The sequence below is a fragment of the Cervus canadensis genome, chromosome 13 (genome assembly GCF_019320065.1).
Source record: "Cervus canadensis isolate Bull #8, Minnesota chromosome 13, ASM1932006v1, whole genome shotgun sequence".
In the NCBI taxonomy this organism is placed as follows: Eukaryota; Metazoa; Chordata; class Mammalia; order Artiodactyla; family Cervidae; genus Cervus; species Cervus canadensis.
In genome coordinates this window covers 33,850,666-33,874,150 of record NC_057398.1, presented here as the reverse complement: position 1 = coordinate 33,874,150, position 23,485 = coordinate 33,850,666, and the positions used below count along the sequence as shown (strand labels likewise).

The following is a 23,485-nucleotide window of genomic DNA, read 5'->3' as shown; positions in this document are numbered from 1 at the left end:
ATTTTGTAATAATCTGTAATGCAAAAGAATGAAATACACACACATATACATATTTATGTAACTATATCTATTGTTGTTCAGTCACTTAGCTGTGTCTTAGTCTTTGTGACCCCTCGGACAACAGCACACCAGGCTCCTCTGTCCTTCACTATCTCCTGGAGTTTGCTCAAATCCACTGAGTTGGTGATGATATCTATATATTTATTTGTGTGTGTGTGTTTAGTTTCTCAGTCATGTCTGACTCTTGGTGACCCCATGGACTGTAGTCTGCCAGGCTCATCCTCCCCTGGTTCTGCTGCACTGAACCATTCCCTCTGTGAACCTTTGAACCGCTCCCCCAGTAACTCTAAATCCAGCCAACACAGGCAGGGAGGGGGAAGAGCCTCTGGGTCTTGCAGGCTCTGTGCACGGATGAATGCCTCTGCACTTAGGACAGAGCCTAGGTCCTGGGCCCCGGGCCCCGCAAGGGGACACAGATGTGCTCCTCTTTATGGTATCCCAGGGTTTCTCATCAATAGGGACCTAGTAAAAGGACAAAGCAGGTCACTAAACAGTTAACTCTACTAGGGAATTATAAGAAGAGAAAAAAGTATGAGAGACCCCTGTAAGTTAATGATCACTCAAGAAAACAGGTTTGCTTACCCATAAGACCAAGCAGGGTTGCTTAGCAATAAAATTCATGCAGCAGAAGGAGGAAACTTGCCCCCCCAAACAATAAAACAATGGTGGCCTGAGACCCACATCCTGCCCAGTAAGCTCAGTAAGTTAATGACCCCTAGGATATGTTCTCTGCCCACATAAAAAACAATAATTTGTGGAAAGATGACATTTCACAGTAAAGACCCTCATTGTACTGAGACCTGAAATAATTTTTCCATAGTGTCATGCTGTCTGGCTTGATGGTGTGCGGACAAGAAAACTCTCCTGCCCAACCTGGAGGAGGAGCTTGATGTGTACTCAAAAACGAGGAAGAAGGTGGTCTTCATCGTCTCTCCCTCCCCACTTTTCCTTTGATTATAAAACTGCAGACCAGTAAGTTTTTAGGGTAGCTCCCTCTTGCCTGCCTGCTTGTAAGCCTCATGAGAGTTCTATTCTAATAAGTCACTTCTTATCTATCACTTTGCCTCTCACTGAATTCTTTCTGTGCTGAGACATAAAGGATTGGAGCTCTTTGGAGCCCCCTGAAACACCATCTAACAGTTTCAGAATGACTTCAAGTTCATAAGTGTTTGGCAAGACCCCATTATGTTCTTGGTCATAACATCTAATTTTCAACTCAAGGAAACTCCTTATGTAGGTACCATGTCTTAACCTAGAGTCTTTAAAGACATCACGGGGTCCTAAAATAGCCAGAAATGATACACCATGTTCTTTGTGCAAGTTTGAGAGCAGCATTCCCTGGAGCCTCCCTTCTACCTGAATCTGAGAAACAGTTGATGCTCAAGGAGGCCTGTGGCTCCACCAAGGGGCCGACCCTGATCTCCATGGCAGAGCTCCTTGGCTGGCCTCTTACCAGAAACTGTGTTAGACTGGAATCTTGCAAGAAGCAGGAGAATCTTGCTCCTTAGAAAATAAATGTTCCCAGGGCCCAGTCCTGACCTGAGGAATTAGAATGTCTTGGGGGCAGGGGTGGGGGTGGGGTACAGGAGTCAGCCTTCCAGCAACCTGCCCCAGAGGTTCTGATGGGGACCACTGTTCCTAGCACTGAGACAATGTCTGTGCCCAAGCTCTATGGGCCACAGAAGACTGGCAGGGATAGGGTGGTGGGGTTGGGGGTTGAGAGGGAGGGAAGTATAGCTCCCCTGAGCCCCATTGTTCCAGCCTCACCCCAACCCACAGAGCAGGTCCCCGACACCGGGTCCACGGCACGGGTGCATCATGGCCCCTGCCTGCCCCAGGCTGGGGAGCAGGGCTCCTCCAGAGAGCTTGCATCCGAGCTGCTGTGCTGCTGCAGGCCACCAGGTGGCGCTAGTCGACCAAGAACCGGTTTGCTGTGGGGGCCCAGAAATGAAAGCCTTTGTTGATTTTACTTCCTGATGTTCTATAATCACCAGGATTACAATCTAAGCAAAAAAGCAAAACAAATAAACACCACCCCTCTTACTGGGTCTTTGGTCTTTGTCTGGAAAATGATGAGAAAACAACAGACGCCTTGACTATACAACCCGAGGGTTGGTGTTACAGCAGTGAGGTCTCCCTGGGCAGAGGGAGGAAAGGGTGGGGGCTCTGAAGACCCAGGAAGTTCACTGTTGGTTTAACCTGCAGGGCAAGGAGCTCCTGGTAGAGGCCCCTGAGGACTAGCTTCTGTTCTTTCCAGTCTCTGATGCAGCAGCCCCATCTCAGCACGGGGGTTCCTGTCTCCAACTGCCTACCTTTGCTGGGTCCTTGTGGCCTGCTGTCCTGGCCTCACCGCTGCACAGAGGCTAGGAATGCATGTGAGGGGCTGATACCCTGGCTCCTGGAGACCCCAACAGGCTGAAGGTGCCCAGGGACCAAAGGTGTTGGGGGTAATTGAGGATTGATTGTGGACAGCTAGGAGGGCTTATTTGATCTGCACACTCAACATGGCCTCCACCCTCAATGCCAACATGGCCTCCACCTCTCTCTACACACAACATGGCCTCCACTCCTCTCCACACTCAACATGGGCTCCAGCCACTATCAAAATGGTCTTCCATCACCTAATACTTGACATGGCCTCTGCCCACTTACACTCAACATGACTTCCACTCCCTACACTGAATATGGATGGCCTCCACTCTCTCCACACTCAACATGGCCTCCATTCTCACTGCCAACATGGTCTCCACCCTCTCCACACTTAACGTGGTCTCTACCCTCTCCACACTCACCATGGCCTGCACCCTCACTATCAACATGGCCTCCACCCTCACTGCCAACATGGCCTCCACCCCTTTCCACACTCAACATGGGCTCCACCCACTATCAAAATGGTCTTCCATCACTTAATACTTGACATGGCCTCTGCCCACCTACACTCAACATGGCTTCCACTCCTTACACTGAATATGGGTGGCCTCCACCCTCTCCACACTTAACATGGCCTCCATTCTCACTGCCAACATGGTCTCCACTCTCACTACCAACACGGCCTCCACCCTCACTGCCAACATGGTCTCTACCCCTCTCCACACTCATCATGGCCTTCACCCTCACTGCTAACATGGCCTCCACCCTCACTGCCAACATGGCCTCCACCCCTCTCCACACTCACCATGGCCTCCAATCCTACTGTCAACATGGACTTTATCACTTCATTCTTGACATAACTTTCTCCCTCACACTCAACATGACTTCCTCAACGTGTCCTTCACTCCCTTATACTCAATGTTACTTCTGCCTCCTCTTCATTGAGCATGACCTTTACTACCTCATACTCAACAGGCCTCTATCCCCATCCTTAACATGGCCTCCTACCTTTATGCTCACATGACCACTGTCACCTCAGACTCTGCATGCTTTCTGTCACTTCATACTTAATGTGCCCTTAAAGCCTCAAGCGTGACATCACCTCAGTATCACACCCATGTGCGCTGTTTGTTTCCTCCTTTGTGCTGTCCCACCCAGCCTCCCTGCCTCCTGCCCATCCCACGTGTTCATCCAGGCTGGGTGACAGGAAGCTTCCTGACTGTCCCTGCCCCAGGTTCTCTGAACGTCTGGGTACTTGAAGGCAGAACCGTCGACTCTGCTTCGGCCTCCTCAGCTGGTCCAACCTCTTGGATTTGCCTTCCTGATGGCAGGGCCTCGGCGTTTCCCCCGGGCAGCTTTCCCCCCAGGGTTGGGCTCAGGGCAGAGGTTCTAGAAGCCTGTTCTGGACTGGTGTTGGTGGTGCAGGAGTCCCTGAGGGACCATCAGCTGGTCTTACAGAAGGCTTAGCAGGGGTTGAGTGCTGAGCACTCACCCTTATCCTGGGTCTTCAGGAAAAGGGATAGGCTTCCTCCTCTGGATGCAGCACTGATGCCTACATTCTTTGCGTCCACGTTGTGGTTTGATGGCCATGGGGCTGCAGGGTAGAGGCCATGGCCCTTCCTGCCCTGAGGAGGACAGTGCTGCTCCGAGCTGGGGTGACCTGTGCAAGGTCCCTCGCTGTCAGGGGAGGAGCAGGGCAGGATCCACCTCCAGCCCCAGGTCTGTCCTTCTGCACATCCTCCCCTCACCCTCACTGCTGCCTCACCCACTTTCAGGGGGTGGAGGTGGGATGGTCATGTGCTCGCTCTGGCCCAGATGGTGCTGGTATCTCCCCCTGAGGGCTGGAGGTCTTTGTTTCCAGCCCTAGAGGCAAGGTGGTGGTGGTGGTGGTGATGGAAGGCTCGTGGAGAAAACCGTGTGGCTGGAAGGACTAGAAAACCAAGCACTGCCCCTGCTGCCTCACGAGCGTGTCCCTGAGTGTGTACCTGTGGGTGGTGAGGGCAGCTGTGTGTGCACCTGTGCACTCAGCAGTGTGTGGACATCTGCGTGGGTGCTCCTGTTTTGCCCACCCAGTGCTACTGAGACCTGGGAACCCCTGGGCAATGACAGAGGGGCTCCAGGAAGGCAGTGGGAGCACAGCCAAGCCCAGAGGTGGCTGGTGGGGCTTCCAGATGGCCTCTGGAGCCAGGCAGGCCTGTGGGAAGGCCGAAGGTTGCTGGGTAATGCAGGGCTACGTGGCCAGCTAGGGTGCTGCAAGAGGAGCCCTGAGTGGGGATAGCTGGGGGCAGGGCTGAGAACAAAGCTTAGAGCTCCTGCCTTTATCCCTCACTCTGGATGGAACAACCTTGCCACCTGCTAGCTGGGAAGCGACTGGCATGCCTATCCCCTCCCAGGCTGCCAAGGAATGGGGCAGGGCAGAATGCCATGGCGCTCAGAGGTGAGGGTCCACTCCAAGGGAAGCGGCTCCATCTGGCTTCCTGAGGCTGGAGGGTCTGGGCCAGCCAAGGATCACTGAGCAAGTTTCCTGCCAGGCTGGCGGGACTGAGGCGCAGGGCTCATCTGACCCGTCATTGTTCCCACTTAAGGTTGACCTAGAAGGAGCCGACCCCACCTGCCCAGCCCCGCTTGGATTATGGCAGTGTGGGGGCCAAAGCGGGTGCTCTCTCAGATCAGCTGCACTGCAACAGACCCTGGAGTCTGCAGGATGAGACCTGCTGACTTTTAGATCATGTTCACTTGAGTTCTAAAAACTCTAACCCTCAGACAGACAGAACCCAGGGCAGCCATCCTCAGGCCTTGAGTTGAGCTGAGCAAAGCCGTCCTCAGCTGAGGCCTTACAAGAGGCACCCTGGCTGTACTGAAGGACTCAGTACAGAACTGAGAACCTTATTCCCAGAGGAAGTGAGGATGTTAGTACTTAGAAAAGACTTCACTTCCCAGACTCCCTTGCCAATGAGGGGGTGACTCTACCACTGAATTCTAGCCAATGACATGTGAGTGGAAGCATTGTATGCCACTTCTGGTCCCTGTCTTTAAAGTTAAGAAAGTTGCTCTCCAACTTATCTTCTTCTTTTCCCACTGGTTGGAATGCAGTTATGATGGCAGGAGCTGGAGCAGCTATCATGGAGCCACGTGAAAGATGGCAATACCCTAGGAATGGCAGAGCAACCAGCTGGAAAAAGCCAGGGTGGCTGATCTGATTCCTGTCCCTGTGAGGCTGCCCTATCAACCCTGAATTGCTCTGTGAAAAAGAAATAAGATTTAAGCCACTGTTTCTTTTGTCTTCATCACAGAAGCAGGACCCATATTCTAAATACTGCTGTAGGGATTGGAAAAGACAGAAAGCATCCTTGGAAACGTACTGGGAATTCCTATCAGATATCTGAATATTTTCTCTCTCTCTCTCTCTGTTTTTTAAATCTGGAGGAGGCATCTTTCAGTTTGCAAACTGAAGGAAAGTCCCCGTGCGACAAAAGGTCATCACTGCAAGAGTCAATGTGGAGTTCTTGGAGTCAGTCTGGCACAGAAGCTGGGGTCTGTGAGATCCTCCCACCCATATTCAACAGGTGAGGCAGAGGCTGAGGAGCAGTTTCACTTCACCCCCGATAAGCACAACATTTTGATTAAACCACTGACAGCTCTGCTGTAGGGCAGGGAAATTTGGAAACATCAGGAAATCAAACTGTGAAGTCTTTGAAGGAATGTGATTTATGTGAAAATGTGATGAAGCTAATGTGTTTGGCTCCGGCGTTGGGTGGCATGCTGGATTCTGGAACCAAATCTGATGCCTTCCTGGCTCACAGCACACACCTCTGCTTTCCCCGAACACGGGGAGCTGGTGCCCTGTGTGTGTGCTCCAAGCCCGATCGGCATCTAAAGCTTTTATTGGAGCCATATTTCCTGGGCCGTGTTTCCAGGTTGTGCATGTGTAACCAGAGCCACACACACACGCACGCACGCAGGCAGGCACACAGATATATACCCCCTGAGTGACTGCACCGTGCTGCTCCCAACCCCGGACACCACAGAGCCAAGTGTGATTAGACTTATGGGGAGTTTGTTGTGGTTTAACCTGATTTCCAAGATGCACTGCAGACTTTTGAAAAGGCGTTCACAGTTCCCTCCAGTTAGGTATCAGAGTTGGACCGAGGTCTGGTTTCCAGCCCCTGGAGTTCATGGCTTAACCCCCTCCCCTGCTGTGGGGATATGCACTCCTATCGGGCTCCTGTGGGTGAGGGTGACTTTTCTGGGGAAGGGCCCCTTCTGAGGATGGGGGATGTTGTGAGGAGGTAGAGACAATGAGGAGAGAAGGAAGCAGCTCAAACAAGAGAATGGGGGAAGGAACTGGGGTGATGGAGTGACTTACAGGAAAGGGCCCTCTGTGTGTGTGTGAGATACACTGGGAGGGCCCAGGCTGGAGCCTCTGACCATGGTGACCACCTCGAAAGGTGTCTCTTTCCTTGGGAACAACCCCTTGGCTAATCTCTGGCTAACTCGGTCTCTGGAACCTCCCAGGACATGGGATGAAATAGTGGCCTCAACACCTTGGACCTGGGTCTGCAGAAACCCAGGAGCCAAGCCCAGCCCCGCGGAGCTGGCTGGGTGATGCTGGACTTGGTAGAGAGAACACTGGACTCTTTCTCTCACTTTACAGAAAGGGAACTGGGGTGCAGTAAGGGTGGGTGATGGGCTTGAGGTCACACAGTGGAGCAGTCACGGAACCAGCACACCCCACTCCTGAATGCCCAGCTCTCACTCAACTAGCCTGACTGGGTGGCGCCAGTGCCCAAGGTTATCTGAGTCCTTGCTGCTGCCCAGCCAAGGCTCTGCCAAAGAGAAAGTGTGGGCAGCCCTGGGGAGGAAACCCAAGGCCAAAGGCAAGCCCTACACATTTAGACACCACTGAATGGAAGGGGTGGGTGGGCAGAGCTCAGAGTGGGACCCCTGGCACCATTACCTCACTCTCCACCCTGCCCGGCCTGGCTGTGGAGGGTGCCACTGGGCAGCTCTGGCTCCCAGGGCCTGGCCGCTGGGTTCTTTGTCAGGTCCCTCAGGTCCCTGTGGGCAGTGGATCAAGCTGCGTCCAGTCACACTCATTCAGCACCCCACAGATATTAGAGAGAGCCTTGCATGTGCCAGTACAGTGGGGGACCCCGAAGAACAGCAGACAGGAAGTACCCATGGGAATGAGCTGGGATGTCTCCCAAGTTTCCAGGTACTCTGCAGAGCTTTGCAGAGGCTCGTGTGGCCCCTTCCAGTTAACTGTGGGAGACTGGCTTCAGTCTGGTATCTCCCTGAGAGGTCTCAGGAGGCTCAGGGTGGTGGGGCTGTGAGGTCCCACCTGGGTGGTCTGGGATGGTCAATGGAAGAGGCACTGTTTGGGCTGAGATGGAAGGAGGAGATAGGTGAGCAGGTGAGGGTAGAGGAGAGCCAGGCAGAGGAGGGTTGAGAGACCGCAGTTCCTATGGAGGGACCCTTGGCTGGGAGCCCAGGAGGGCGGGGGCAGCAGCTTGGGACCTGAGGGTGGACAAGCTGTGGGCACACCTAGGAGCTTGTGCTCCGTCCTGAGGGCACCAGATGGCTTTAACACGATGGGTCTGGTCTGAGTTACCGCTCAGGAGGGTTCCACGGGACATAACCCGAGCCTGGAAGACCCTGGGCTTCCTGGCTTTAGTTCCTGGTGGCAGCAGCAAGGGCAGGCTGGCCAGACCCTCACCTCGGGTCCAGGAGGAGAGCATGGGGCAACCTCAGTCTTGGGGTCGAGCCCCTGAGGGGGCTAGCCCATTGGCCTACTGGTGTCTACTTCCCTATATAGAGGCTTCCCTGGTAACTCAGATGGTAAAGAATCCACCTGCAATGCAGGAGACCAGGGTTTGACCCCTGGGTTGAGAAGATCCCCTGGAGAAGGGATGGCAACCCACTCCAGTAGTCTTGCCTGGAGAATTCCATGGGCAGAGGAGCCTGGTGGGCTACAGTCCATGGGGGTCACAAAGAGTCGGACACGACTGAGCGACTAACACTTTCACACTTTCCCTGCATAGAATGCTGTCCTTCCTGACTCCACCCTCACCATTCTCTGTGGCTGGTGGGGGCAGGGGCCATCCTCATCTGAGTACTGAGGGCTTCTTTGGGTGAGCTGGTCACTGCAGGTGCCACCTGGCCGTGGCTCAGACACCCAGTGACCCAATACTGTCCCCAGGAAAGGACATTTCACCAGCTCTCTCTACATGCTTCTTCCCCACAGCTCCACTTCCAAGGGTGCACAGGTTCTCAGGACCCCCTTGACCAGCTCAGTTAGGTCCCGTATCATGACTGGTCTTTGCCCTGAGCCTCGAGAGATCAGTGTTCCAGAACCCAGGGCCCTGTGCGCTGGGCAGCTGCCCTCGGGTCTGCTTTCCCTGAGCCCTGCCATGCGGGCAGCAGGAGAGGCCGCTGAGAGCCCCCAGCGGCTGCCCGTGGAAACGAGACACCGGCCGCGTCCCGGCTATCTGGACACACTTGGTGTTTTGCATTCACTGATCTGCACCTGACAGATGCTCCCGAAAGCATCACTCCGCTGACAAAATGAAATCCAGCTCAGCTCCCACCGTCTGTGTGTCACCGCGTCTGGGAGCAGGGCAGGCCCCGTGCCCAGGAGCAGATGGGCCGAAGCCAGAAGGCAGCCAGCCCGTCCTCAGCCCATGGGCCTCTCCCTCCCTGGACTGCCACCACGATCCTGTCTGCAGCCTCCAAGACAGCGGTCGGGGCACTCCCAGCTCTGCTCCTCGCTATAGGTTTTGGGCTCTGGAACCCCCTTTCTCATTTGTAATGCAGTCTGACATCCTGGCCCTGGCTGTGGCTTAGGGAGTCCCCCCACAAGGACTGCAGGCTGGGCGGGGTCCTTGTAAATGCTGAGTTCACTGTCACCTAAGCAGAATGGGTCTCCCACACCTGGGTCTCCACTCCACGGAGGACCGCTGGCCCTGTCGGGGTGATGCTGGCCGGGCCCCAGTGCGCCCTGGCTGGCTGGCCACGCCTACTCACACATGGGCTTCAGCTGCCCAATGAGCTCCTCCTTTGTCCATTTCGCCCACTCCTTCTTGTCAGTGTTGATGGAGCAGAGGATGGGGCCGCAGGGCTTGCCGCAGTCCTCGATGGCCGGCACGTTCAGGTAGTGCACCAGGACGATGTCGGGGTTCTGGGGGAGAGCAGAGACACTTGGCAGCGTGAGGGTGGCTGGGAGCCCGCCCAAGGCCGCCCCGCCCAAGGTCACGCCAGCAGGCCCCATGCCGGGCCTTCTCAACCTGGGCACCCCTCACCATTAAACCAGCTCATTCTCTGTTGTGGGGGCTGCCCTGCGAAATGCAGGATGCCCACCAGTAGTGCCCCTGGAGATCACCTGCCGGAGGCCATGAAGCACTGCCTCCTTCCTCAAATCTCCAGATTTTGCCCATTGCCCCTTGGGGCACCAAAATTGCCCTGAGTTGAGACCCACTGATCTGCATGTGAGCAGGTTCATGCATAACTAAAGACCACACGTGCATGCTCAGTGGCTCAGTTGTGTCTGACTCTTCAGGACCCCATGGACTGTAGCCCGCCAGGCTCCCCTGTCCATGGAATTTTTCAAGCAAGAATACTGGAGTGGGTTGCCATTTCCTCCTGCAGGGAATCTTCCCCAACCCAGGGATGGAATCCCCATCTCCTGCATTGGCAGGTGGATTTTTTTTACCACTGTGTCACCTGGGAAGATGTAGTTAAGGAACACCTATGAGGTAAACGTATCTCCAGCCCCACATCTAGGACCTGTGCCCACAGCTGCCCAGCAGCACCGGCCTCTGTTCTGTGCTCTACATGCATTTCCCCATCGCAGCTCTCTGGACTCCCCCCACATGGGCATCACCACCACCCTCCTTCAGGGGAAATGGAGTTCCTGGAACTTAACACATAAGCATCATTTTTTTTTTTGCCATCCTGTGTGGCACGTGGAACTTGCCCCACTGGGGATCGAACCCATGCCCCCTGCAGTGGAAGCATGGTATCTTAACCACTGGGCCACTGGGGAAGTCCAAGGCACCCGCTTCTAAGAGTTGGATACCCCTCTGCCCCTCAGCCTGTGGTCTCCCTGCACAAGCATCACCCAGGAAGCAGCTGTCACTCAGAGTCTTTGGAAACTCCTCCTCCGAAATCCCTGGATCTTATGAGTGGAAGGAACTCTCTCCGTGAAGATGCTGAAGACACAGTTTTGTCCTCAAATGGTTTTATTGAGGTAGGTCAGCCTCTTCCCATCAGATCCAACTCAAAGTGCCCTCCATTGCTCTCTGCCCATCACCAGCTCTGGTAGCTACTTGCCAAGGGGGCCTTTGTGGGGGCAGCAGCTACACTGCAAAGACCATAGGCCCCTCTGTGGCTTTCAATGACCCCCCATCCCAGAAGGCCAAGCTGTTCATTGCACCACGTTGGGCCTGATAAGGTTGTTAAGAGAAAGCAGCCACGTCACTGAATAAACCCAGAAAGGACTCCTACCCCAATCAGAAAGTATTTCTTTGCTTTCCTTTCTTTTTTTGGCCATGTTGTGTGGCACACAGGATCTTAGCTCCCCAACCGGTGATAGAACCTAAGTCCCCTGCAGTGGAAGTGCAGTCTTTACCACTGGACCATCAGGGAAGTCCCAGAAAGTATTTCTTGAAGCATCAAGAAACATATGATAATATATTAAGTACAGCAGGAAGCTATAGAAAAGTCACTTGGAAGACCCCATCCTCTGTTAGTTCCTAGATCCATCTCTTCAACTTTTCCATTCTAATACCCAACAAGAGGAGTCCTGGGTGGGTAGGTATAAAGACCCCCATCATAGAGTAGCTTAAGTCTGCCATCACCTTTTTGCATCTGATCAGAGCAAGAGTAATACATGACTCTGTGACTCAATCGATGTGTTAATAAATAAAGACTCAAGACGACACCACGACCGTTGCAGGAAGGTACACTGGCATCATTTTAAAAGATTTTCAATAAGGGTTGAAATGCAGAGTTTTTTTCTGGCCAACGCTCAGTTAACCAGGAAATTAAATCAACACGAACAGGAGCTTCTTGTTAATGGCGGCGTTTCTAGATTGCAGTAATCATGCTTCTTAATAATAATGATAATCCCTGACATCGGCACTGCACTTTCTTCTTCTCAAAGCACTTTCCATCCATTATCTCATTTGGTGGCTGTGCAAGCCGGGAAGGCAGGCTGGGCAGGGCAGGGCACCCCTGTCTACAGTGAGGACCCTGAAGCCCAGCGAAGTTGTGTGCCCAAAACTGTGTGCCTGGCAACGGACAGAAAACAGGGCTGGAAGCCAAGGTTCTGACTCTGCTTTCAAGTCCTGCTGAGATTTGGTGGCCTCTCTTTGCCCGGTCTAACTGCTTTCCCATTTCCTGTTATACTTCATCCTTGCAATATACCCACGAGGCAGGTGGGCTGGCTAGATCTGCCATGCTCCTGGCCTGGATGGGGTAGTCCAGAAGGGGAGGAGCCATACACCCGCGTCCCAGCCCTGCGTCCTTCCTACCAACAAGCACGCTGGCCTTCCCAGGCTGGGAGCGCCTGCCTGAGCCTGTGCCTGGCCAGACAGCAGCGCCAGCCGCTGAGCGAGACACAGTAAAGATCAAAGGGACACAGGGACCCCAGGGCTTCCTCTGATCCCAGCCCCAGGAGCAGGAGCCCGGCCCTGCAGGGAGGAAGCCAGGATGCCAGATGTCTGAGAGATGAAAGGCCCACAACTTCCTGCCCCACTGCCCCACTGAGCACGTCCTGGGTGCTTGGAAAAGCTGTGGGAGGGCGTGGTGGTGGGTGGGCGGGCAGGTGGGGGCCTGGGGAGCAAAGGGCAACCCTCACCTTGCATCAAAACTCCCAGAACTTGAGTTCCTGCCCTGTGGCACTTGGACTGTCCTAACTCAGGAAGCCCCATCCCTTCCTTCCGGGTCCCACTCCATGTCTGCATAACTAGCTTCCACCTACCCTATGAGGACAGGCACAAGGCTTACCTCCTCCTCCAGGAAGCCCTTCTGGACACCTCACCCTCTGTACTTCCACCACAGCCAAGGTGGAGATTTGCTTTGTGTCTTAATAGTCTGTGTGCCTCTTTATCTGCTCAACAACAGGGACAATGCCTGGGAGCTATCACTGTGTTGGACAATGCCTGCTGCTCATTTCATGTTTGTAGAATTGCATGAGGCTGACTTTGGATATTCTGTTCTTACTCGTCCCAGACTTGTGTTCAGCTGACACCTGGCTTTAGTTTTCAGTGTCTTTGAAGGGCAGGGCAGCTACTCTGAGCATGGGGTGTTCATAGAAAGCTAAAGGCAAGGCTGGTTCTTAACCTTTTTTGGGTCTAAGGCCCCTGAGAATCTGATGAAGGCTGGGGCTTCCCAGTTGGCTCAGGGGTAAAGAATCTGCCTGCTAATGCAGGAGACCCAGGTTCCATCCCTGGGCCAGGAAGGTCCCCGGGAGAAGGGACTGCAGGGACTGCAGTATTCTTGCCTGGAGAACCCATGGACAGAGGACCCTGGTGGGTTACAGTCCAGAGATCACAAAGAGTTGGACACGACTGAACGAGTAAGCATGCACACCCGTGGCTTCTCTACTCCCAGCCCCGAAGAATGCCCAAGGTACATCAACACTGCATTTTAGGAGTTCACACATCCAGTGGTCTGTGGATGCTCTGCCTGCTGCCAGTGACGTAGGGACTCAAGATCCACCACAGCCCCTTTCAATACACCCAACACGTACATCTCCTTCCTAGGTGCCTCCATTCTAGGCCTTATGCTTCTTGGTGGCCTTGATAGCCTCAGTCCCTGACGGCTGCAAGGAGGCTGGGTTTGGGATTAGGAAAGGCAGAAGCAGGCTACGTCATGGTTTATATCTTTAACACAAATTCCATCCCAGGGCCTGGAGTTCCCGCAGCTGAAACTCCTGAGTTGAATTTTAAGTAATGACTTCCTGGCTTAAGGCCGGTTTTAAGACACAGAGTGATTGAGGTATTTTTGGAAATTGGGGGCACACATCACTTCTTGGCAACGCTGCGATTTTATTCATTAGTTGTACATTTTATTGGGTGTTTCTGGCAGAAAAATATATTAGGCGTAGCGCTCCAATGCTTCAGTTTCATGGGGGAGCTCATAACAGTGTCAGATCCTGAACGAGTTGGGAGCTGCCAGCCGGGTGGGGCAGGCTGGCTCCAGGGGACACGAACGAGGACACACCCCACCAGACCCACCCAGACTCTCGGTCCTAGACCGTTGTGAAGCCAGCCTGCCTTCATCTTCCTGTCCCCACCCCAAGCAGACATCCTCTGAGGGTTCCCCAGGATTTACCACCCAGGTCAGACCTTGCAGGTCTGAGTTCTCATCCAGAGGCTCTGCTCTGGGATACGGAATTTCCATGAAGATGCTACAGGCCGACCCGGCAAGGTGAGAGTGGCCTTTGAAATGACCTCCCTGAGTGTCCAGGAGGCTTTTCTGCTGTTAAAGGCCTGGGGGAGCTCGATGGGGTGGCTGTGGAGGGAAAGCTGAGGTTAAGAGAAAATCTCAGAGAAATCTCACAGTATGGATGTTCCTTAAAAAAACTAAAAATAGAGCCACTATATGATCCTGCAATCCCACTCCTGGGCATATATCCAGAGAAAACTATAACTTGAAGATACATGCGCCTTGAGGTTCATAGCAGCACTATTCACAATAGTCAAGACGAGGAAGTAACATAAGTGTCCATCCACAGAGCAATGGATAAAGAAGATGTGGTACATATATACAGTGGTATATCACTCAGCCATAAAAAAGAATGAAATAATGCCATTTGCAGCAACATGAATGGACATAGAGATTCTCATACTGAATGAAATAAGTCAGACAGAGAAAGACAAATAGCATATGATATCACTTATATGTGGAATCTAAAAAAATAAGGGTATGAATGAACTTACCTACAAAACAAAAATAGAGGTACAGATGTAGAAAACAAAATTATGGTTACCAGGGCATCAGAAGGGGGAGAGATAAATTGGGAGATTGGGACTGACATATACACGTTACTATGCAGATGGCTCCAATCCTGTGGCCACCTGATGTGAAGAGCCAACTCATTGGAAAAGACCCTGATGCTGGAAAAGATTGAAGGCAGGAGGAGGAGGGGACGATAGAGGATGAGATGGTTGGATGGCATCCCTGACTCAATGGACATGAGTTTAAGCAAACTCCTGGAGATGGTGAAGGGCAGGGAAACATGGTGTGCTGCAGTTCATAGGGTCACATATGACTTAGTGACTGAACAACAACAACAAATGTAGATAACTAATAAGCCTGGCGAGCTACAGTCCATGGTCTCACAAAAAGTTGGACATGACTGAGCAACTAATATACACATACACAATAAGAACCTATGTTATAGCACAGGGAACTCTATTCAATAACTCTGTAATGGCCTATATGGGGAAAGAAGCTAAAAATGAGTGGATATATGTGTATGTACAACTGATTCACTTTGCTATATACCTGAAACTAACACAACATTGTACATCAACTATACTCCAGTAAAGAAATTCTCAAAGAAATTCCAGAACTTTCTGGGCTGAGCCATGAACTAGGAGACCCCCTTCCGCTCTTTTGAGCTCTTTACCTATGAGTAGACAGAGCCCCATTCTTCTGTTGCAGGGGCTGTGATGGGGCCTTTGTGAGGTTCAAAGTCCCATCCTGGAAGATCCTAATCATCTAACTACTAGTTGCCACCAAACCCCAAACCAAGCAGAACCCCGGTGTTTTTCTGGAGAGAATAACCAGAGCAAGCTTCTAACAGGCAGTTTACCCACTTACAACACACACCTTCTCCACTGATCGTCCATCTGTCCTGATTTTCCTCTTACGGCTGTCTTGTCCCTTCCTCCTCAGGTCTCGCAGCGGGGTCTTTGTCTCCTGGCCCCCTTACCGCCCTCCTCCAGCTTCACGGCCTTCTGCCTGCCATGTTCCGAGGAAGCCTTTATTTCCCCCTCCAGCCCACCTCCCTGCTCTGCTCCCAGCTCACCTGTCCCATTGCCCATCGAGGGGCCTCGGAATGCCCCCAACTCATGTGACCCAGCCTTATGGCTGCCTTCCCCACACCTGGTCCACCCCGGCTTCACCTGATGACGAATGGCACCACCTCCCCGCAGTGGCCCCAGTTAAAGCCTTTCTCCTCTCTGTCTCTCCCTCCAACCCACCCATCACCAAGTTCCATCAATTCTCCATCCCCAAGTAAGCCTGCCCACCCCCTCACTCGGCCCCACACTCTGAAGACCACCCAGTCGGAGCCCCACCCCCTGCCACATGGACCCTCCGCCTGCATCTCCCCACTTCCTCCCTCTTCTCCTCCCCATCCCTCTTCTGACACTAGCTGGTGGACCCTAGGATTCCGGCACCAGCTCCCTGGCCCGAGAATGAACCCCACCCTTCTGACTTGGTCACGGGGACCCACTATCTGTTTTCCTTTCCAGTCACTCATGCTCCCCGGGGTCCACCCTGCTCCTGCTGCCTTCATTCTTTCCTGAGCTGTTCTCTCTGACTGATGTGCTCCTTGCCACCTGAGTCTCAATGTCCCCTCCTCTTGGACACTGTATTCAGAGATGCCCCCAGACACGCATGGTGCCTCCCTGCCCCTGCCTGGGGCCCTCCTGCCTTCTCATCCTTTATTTTCCTTACTGTGGCACCCACCCCAGTTCATATTTCTGAGCAGTCACAGCTGGGTTTGGCCTGTTTTCCCACCTGGAAGCGAGAACTCCGGTGGCCGGCCTCCATCCTGTTCAGGGTGGGCTCCCAGAGCCCAGAGGGGGGCTCTGTCCACCTGCTGGGTGCCGAGGGTGGGGGCCGCTCAGCCGCCCCCAGAGCCCAGGCCCTGCTGGGGAAGGGGGTGGTGCGGGGCTCTGGTCTCCCTTCTCCTGGTCTCCCTTCAGCTGGTCCTCAACTCAGCTCTTCCTCAAGTTTTACTGGAAATGAGAGGTTTGGGTTTGCTATAGGCCTAGTTCCAGGCTGTAGGCTGGGCCTGCTGGCCAGATAACTGTGGGCTAGAGCTGGTGGAAGAGGGTCTCCTGGGGCCGAGTTAGGGCTTGTCCCCTAAGGCATCTTTCCTAGTCAGAGTCTTTCACCTGAGCTGGGGGACAAATGGAAGCTGGCCCAGGAGGGGTTGTGAGAATGTTCCGCAGAAAGCATGCGGGGCTAAAGTGAAATCGGCTCCTTAGCTGCAGGACTTGTCAGAACCTTGGGGATACCCTGCCTAGGAGGATCTCTGGGAGGGCCTTGTGCGGGCAGGATTTCCAAGCTTATTTGACCATGCACCCGACCACCTCTTGGGACCCAAGCGTTTCCTGGAACACAGTTTGGGAACCACTGATAGAGTTCAAAGTCAAGGGAAAGCACCATTTGTTGGTACTGGAAGTCAGGGGCCCTCTGTAGTTTCTGGGTACCTTCCCCCTGGGGCCCATCCCTGGCCCGGCCTGAGGCTCACCAGGCATTTGAACTGCTTACAGTGACCACCAGGTTTCTAAGGAAAGCTGACCAGTTGGGTGCACTGTCCCCACAGCCCTCTCCTCTCCAGAATGCCCCTTTCCTGGCATCTATGACCACAGCCGTCTTTCCTGACCTGGGTACTTCGGGCTGCTGGGGTAGACATGGGCAGACATGGGACTGGGGTGGGTTCCCTGCTCTCAGGCTAAGCAGGTGGGGGAGAGGCAGGCAGGAGAAGGGCATTGGACTGGTAGGGGGAAGTAGATTTAATCTTAATTACAGGTGATGGGAACTTCAGGAGGGGAGACTGTTGTGAAAAACAAAGTACCCGTCATCCTGCTCTTCCATGAGGGTTAATGCTCTAGTGGGGTGTTAGTGGCTGGGGCAGCAGTAGAGGGGGTGGCCGGGTGCCAAACGTGGCATCAGTGATCTAAGTTAACTTGCAGTAGCTCTTGCTGCCAACAGGAGAGATCCCCAGACCCTGGTGGCCGGGGCGAGCTGGGTGCAGCAGCCCAGGAGAGCATCAGGTGGGGGACGGCTGCCAGGTGTTTCTCTGTTCGCCCCCACAGGTCCTTTAAGCACAGCCCCCATGAGGGAGAACTGAACTCAGTTCCCCAGAACATGGCAGAATGCAGGCCTGGAGGGCTGGACCTCAGGCCAGGGCTGAAGCTGGAAAGGGAGGCGGAGGCAGTGTGGGAGAAGGAAAGAGAAAAGGAAATAGACCAAGGTGCTCAACAGAGATATGAGAAGCCAGGGAGGTGGCAGCCAGGGGGAATGCAGGCCTGGAGGGCTGGACCTCATGGGGCAGGAAGAAGAGGTGAAGGTAGAGTGGGAGAAGGAGAGAGAAAAGGAAATAGACCAAGGTGCTCAACAGAGATGTGAGAAGCAAGGGTAGTGGCAGCCAGTGGGTGGGGGTGGCGCAAAGACTGGGGGTTGGGGATGCCAAGCTCGCCCCTGGAGAGCTCTGACTTCCAACCTTGAGGTGATGCCCATGGCTCCTGAGACTTCTTGGCTCTGACTGCTGAGGGCTAGGGTGCAGAAGCATGCATCAAGGACAAACACTTGAGCCGGCTGAGCCCTTGTACCTGCTCCTTAGGCTGGAGGAGATGCGTGTACAAGTGGTCTTAACCTTGTTGGCAGGGAGGCGAGGCAGGTAAGGGGCTCAGGAGGGGCCTGACCCACAGCTGATTAGAACGGGCATTTGTGATCTGTTACTGGTTTGAGATACAGGTGGGGACGCCTTCCAGTTTGCAGGGGGAAATGGAGCCCTGTGCCTCCTATAGATCAGGGCCGCTCCAGGGTTTGTGGTTCAGGCCCTGGAATTGGCGGAAAGCAGTGCAATTTCACCAGAGACCCAAGTGGCCTGGAGTGAGAACCTTCGGGAGCTCATATCCTCCTGGCCTCAGCCAGTGGTGGGCCCCAGGTGCCTGGATGCCGTGGGTCCTGCAGCCCCAGCCTGGGCTCCTAGCCTCCGGCTGGGAAGCGGGAGACGGCTCCCCTTTCTGCGGAGGAAGCAGGACGGTGGTGCAAGCAGTGGTTAAAAATGCAAAAAGCTGTTGGTTTTGATAAAGAAAAATGCAGCTGCAACATCTGTTTGACTCTTGTTTGCAGCTTCATCAACGCTAAGTGTTCAATAAATCAGGGTGGCATGGCGTGCCGTTTCTTCAGTGGCTCGGTCATTAATCTCGTGCCAGTTCTCATGAAAAATGAAGGAGAGAGGCCGTGTGATGGTGAAAATGTATACATTACCCAGAAAGTCATAATAGCGTGTAATAGTGGCCACACACCTCCCCACTAGGGCTAGGGGGAGGGGGTGGGGGCCGGGACTGAGCGCCACTGGCCTGGGAGGAGCGGGGAGGCAGAGAGCAAGTCTGCAGTGTTCGCGAGTCCATTCGGTGGTTGCATTTGTCGTCCGAGCAGATTCTGAGAGCCCTCTGACCATCAGAGGCAGAGACTTCCCCATACCTGGTTGCTTCTTGAACGAAGCGAGGCGCCCATAAAACAGGAGTGCAAAGCCGGCAGAAAGAAGGGCAGGATTTATTAGAGAAGGAATAAATGATGATACCAGGCAGCTCAGGGCCAGGGGTGTCACCACACTGCAAAGCAGAGAGAAATCCTCTTGCATGGGCTCCAGCTGCTCTTGGCGGCCTGGCACCTGTCCACTGCCCTGGATAAAGGTATGGGGTGGGACCATGGTCCCCATTAGGTCTCCAGGGGCCTGTTGGCCCCTGCAGCCTGCCAGGCCCTCCTTATTGTCTTTTCCCTACCTAGGGAAACCCAGGTGTTCCCTTGACTGAGTCCACACTTTACCACCATCTCTGGAGGTGTGCTGGGTGCTTCTGGGGGGGCAGGACCATGCCTGTACCCCCAGAATGCACCTCCCAATGGACACCTCTATTTGCAAAGATTGCTTTCTGAGTGTCAGCGATGTGTGGGCCATACCTTCAAACCCCATGAAGGTCTCTTTATTCACTGCCTTCAACAATCCACAGAAACAGGTGCCATTGTTATGTGTTTGAGGGCTGCAGATGCTCATGCTCAGGACTCCGTGATTCAACCCAGCCCTGAGCTCCATGCCAGTATCACCTCCCCTCCACGGGGGCCCTGGGGCTCTAAGGGAGCTTGCCGGACAGCAGGTGGAGGGCTGCGGGCCCAGCCTCGATGCCCTGAGCAGCCACAATGAAGATGGTGCTATACCAGAGCATAAACAGATCCAGGGAGCCTGGCTGGGTCCGTGGGGCGCTGGGAGCTGCTGGGAAGTGGGGGTGGGGTGGGGTGGCTGTGGCTCCACGGGGCATGGCCAAGGCGGCAAAGCCCCTGTCTCAGCGTCAAGGACCTGTGGTGGTCAGATCACCCTATGTGGTCAGGCAGGGCTGTAGAGTTGAGGGGGAGGTTGGGGACACCTGGAGCTGAGCACATGGCAACTGGGCGGGGGACAGAAGCAGGTCCCCAGAGTTGGGGGCCTGTTGAAGAAGCCAGAAGAGAAAGAAAGGAGCCAGAGAGGGATATGAAAGAGGTGCCCCGGGGGTCCCTAGTAAAAGGCAAAATCAGCTGTCAGTTGCGGGCTTCCAGGGAGCCAGGCCCACATCCCCAGCTGGGTACCAGATGCCCTGCTGCAGTCCCAGGGGGCAGGGGACACAGAGAACCTCCTTGCTCCTCTGCCAGTGCTCAGCAGTGTGGGGACCTAGAGATGCTTGGGGGGCTCATATGGAGCCTCACCTCCTGCTCCAAGCAGGGAAAAGAGGCTAGTAGCCGTGGGGGAGCTCCCGCGGCCCCTCGGCCAGGCAGCCCTCATTAAGCCCACACGTGCACCAGAGGGAGTCGGGGGCCTGCAGCCCATCCCTGCTTTGGAGGGAGGCTGGGAGACTTAATTAGTTAATGTGGGTAAAGTGGTCTAAAGATGAAAAACCCTGGGTAACTGCTGAGTGCTGCGGCTGCTGCTGCCTCTGTTACACAATTACCAGAATTTTCCAGTCATGGGAATACAGTTAAACAATTTCCACCTGGTGTGGGCTTCCAGGAACCCTGCCAGCTTAGGGGATGGCCTGCTCGGTCCTCTTTCACCCACAGGTGATGTAGGGAAAACACACAAATTGTGGGAAATCGCACCTGGTGCCGTCCTGACCACCCAGGGACACTGAAGTGGAGAATGCGTTGCTCAGCCTGGGAAGATAAAGATGCCTGGCTCAAAGGATGCTGCTGCTCCAGACTTTGTGGAAGCCTCTAAGCAGGTTCTATCCAAAGGCCCCTGGAAGGTCAAGCAATCCTGGAGGATGCCGCTGGGAGGAGGTTTTAACTGTGCAGGTGGACCTCGAGGCCCCACCACACCTGTGGGGTGGGAAGTGTGGGCACGTTTCTGGATGGACAAATGGAAGCTAGGAGATTCATGCTGGCTCAGGACCAGGCCATGTCTTACTTAAAATCATTATGATTTGGGGGAAGAAATTCCCAATAACATCTCCACGTTTGCAGAAGATGCTAAACTGTCCTGGGTGACGAAGCGCTGCGTCATTTGTGATCGGTCGTGAGAGGACTTGTTTAGTGGGTGCAAAGTGACAGATGGTACCCAGTGTGGGGGAAGTGCAGGGCCCTGGAAGCTGTTTGAAACTAGTTTTTAATTAAAGAGATGCATTTTGTGCCATTGGGCTTCCCAGGAGGCACTAGTGGTAAAAAAACCCACCTGCCACTGCAGGAGACATAAGAGACTCAGGTTCGATCCCTGGGTCAGGAAGATCCCTTGGAGAAGGAAATGGCAACCCATTCCGGTATTCTTGCTTGGAGAATCCGGTGGGCTACAGTCCATGGGGTTGTAAAGAGTCCAATACAACTGAAGTGACTGAGCATGCATACATTTTGTGCCGTTAAACTTTGTCCTGAGGGTGGAAGGTAGGGGCACCTTGAGGATGGGTTAATCCAGTCTGGGCTCTGAGCCTGGCCCTGCCCTGTTCACCAAGGCCAAGGCTCTGGCAGGCTGGCTCCTGCTGGGTCAGCCCGGACCCTTCCTGGAACCCCGCTTCTCCACACTCGGTCATGGGTGGGTTTGATGGGCTGTGCCTCTGCTCACTGCTATCCCCAGGCCAGGAGGGAAAACCAATGTCATGGTGGGAAGGCCACAGGGAGTCACAGAGAGGGGAGAGCCTGGGAGTCAGAAAAGAGGGTTCAGGACTTCCCTAGTGGTCCAGTGGTTAAGGCGTGCCAATGCATGGGACATGGGTTCAATCCCTGGTCCTGGAAGATTCTACATGCCTCGGAGCAACTAAGCCCATGTGCCACAACTACTGAGCCTGTGGTCCAGAGCCCGTGCTCCACGAGAGAAGCCACTGCAATGAGAAGCCCCTGCTCACAGCCAGAGAAGACTTCCTGCAGCAACAAAGACCCAGCGCAGCCATAAATAAATAAAAAATTTTATAAAAGGATGCTAGGAAGAATGAAATTAAAGGAAAAAAAAGAATAACACAAATTCCTGTGGATGCTGATGGGCCTGTCCACTCAGGAAGACACCTGGGGTTTCTGGAAGCCGGTGTCCAGAGTCATGGCTGGGACCAGGAAGACCCAAGCCCGGACAGCCTGACACAAGGGCTCTTCATCACAAACCTTGACCTGGGGCAGTGAGTGCGGGGGCCAGGGGCAGCTCCCTTGTGGAGGCGTGGGCGGCCATGGTGAAAACAAGATAAGGATTTTTCTGGCCAGAAAGACAAAATTGCTGAGAGGAAATGTGACTCAGGTCACATTTCAGGTCAGAGAAAGGAGAAGAAGGTGAAGGCATGTTTTTCCTCTCCAGATTCCCGAATACTAAGAATATGGGTCCCCCCCGGAGCTCAGGGAGGCAATTTAAGCGCAAACTCTGCACAGCGGGCAGTTAATGTAGGAGACTCATTATCTCCAGGGAGACATGGGCAAATAATATGAAATAGTTTTTTTTAAAAAAACGGGCGACATTAGTTCCTGGATGGCTGATCCGTAAGGTGTTACAGAAGGAGGGCAGGAGATTGGGGGTCATCTCTCTCTTGGAGGTACCAAGATACTCGGTGTCTCCCATCCCCTACCCACCCCCCACCTCAGGAGGGACGGATCCAGGCTGGAAGTGTCAGCTGGGGTGTTTACTGCCTGCTGTTTCCTGTTTGCCAGGCACTGGACTGGACACCGGGGTCTGGCAGAGCCTGAGTCTGGATGCGATTACATTTCTGTCTCCTGTTTGTCATCTGATGTCACCTTGAATTCATTTTTGAGTTATTAGAAATCACTGCAAGGCTTGCTGCAACCACCCTGGGGTAAAAAGCCCTGGCCCTTTCACTGGGACATGGAGCTTGAGGGATGGGATTGAGCTCAGGGTGAGCAGCCCTGGCCCAGCAGGATGGAGGGTGGGGCAGCTAGGCATGGGGTGATCAGCTGTCAGCGGGCTGTAGCCCCTGCTCCTCTGACCTCCTCTCCACCCCCAGGAGCCAAATCCATGGGCCACATGAACCCACCCTTCCCCACCAGCTTCAAAGAAACTGCCTGTGTCTTAGACTCACGGCGGCCTCCTGGGAGGCTGGAAACCAAGCCCACTGCTGTCCCCTCCCTGACCCTCCTGCTCTAAGGATGGCACATTAGCTGTACTCCCAGGGCTGATGAGTGTGCTCAGAATCCTGCCCCATTAGGCAGCGAGTCAACCTCATTAGGGGGCTTCCCAGGTGGCTCAGTGGTAAAAAATCTGCCTGCCAATACAGAAGACTTGAGTTTGGTCTCTGGGTTGGAAAGATCCCCTGGAGAAGGAAATGGTGACCTACTCCAGTATTCTTGGAAAATTCCATGGACAGAGGAGCCTGGTGGGCTACAGTCCATAGGATCACGAAGAGTGAGACATGACTGAGCACACTGCCAATCCCATCAGATGACAATGACCTCAAACAGTCATCCAGGAGTCTCCAGAGTGACTGAGATGCTCTGGAGCCTTTCCTGTCCGTTGGCTCCTCACACCAGCTCTGGAGGAAGCTGAGCATTGCCACCAGACCCACCAGTCACATGAGCCCCCTCTGACTGATGTGATCTGCCACTGGGCTAATGGGAGGCAGAGCTGGATATG

The 23,485-nt window shown here is 54.0% G+C and overlaps 1 protein-coding gene across 7 annotated transcripts in view; it reads right to left on the bottom strand.

Moving 5' to 3' along the window:
- The window catches only part of LOC122451780 (calmodulin-binding transcription activator 1), a 664,205-nt gene that overhangs the window by 113,740 nt on the left and 526,980 nt on the right, over positions 1 to 23,485 (bottom strand). For all 7 annotated transcript variants that reach the window (XM_043484680.1, XM_043484682.1, XM_043484681.1 and 4 more), the window contains exon 4: positions 9,454 to 9,607. In XM_043484680.1, the coding sequence (XP_043340615.1) occupies positions 9,454 to 9,607 (154 nt within the window). The remainder of the gene's footprint in view (positions 1 to 9,453; positions 9,608 to 23,485) is intronic.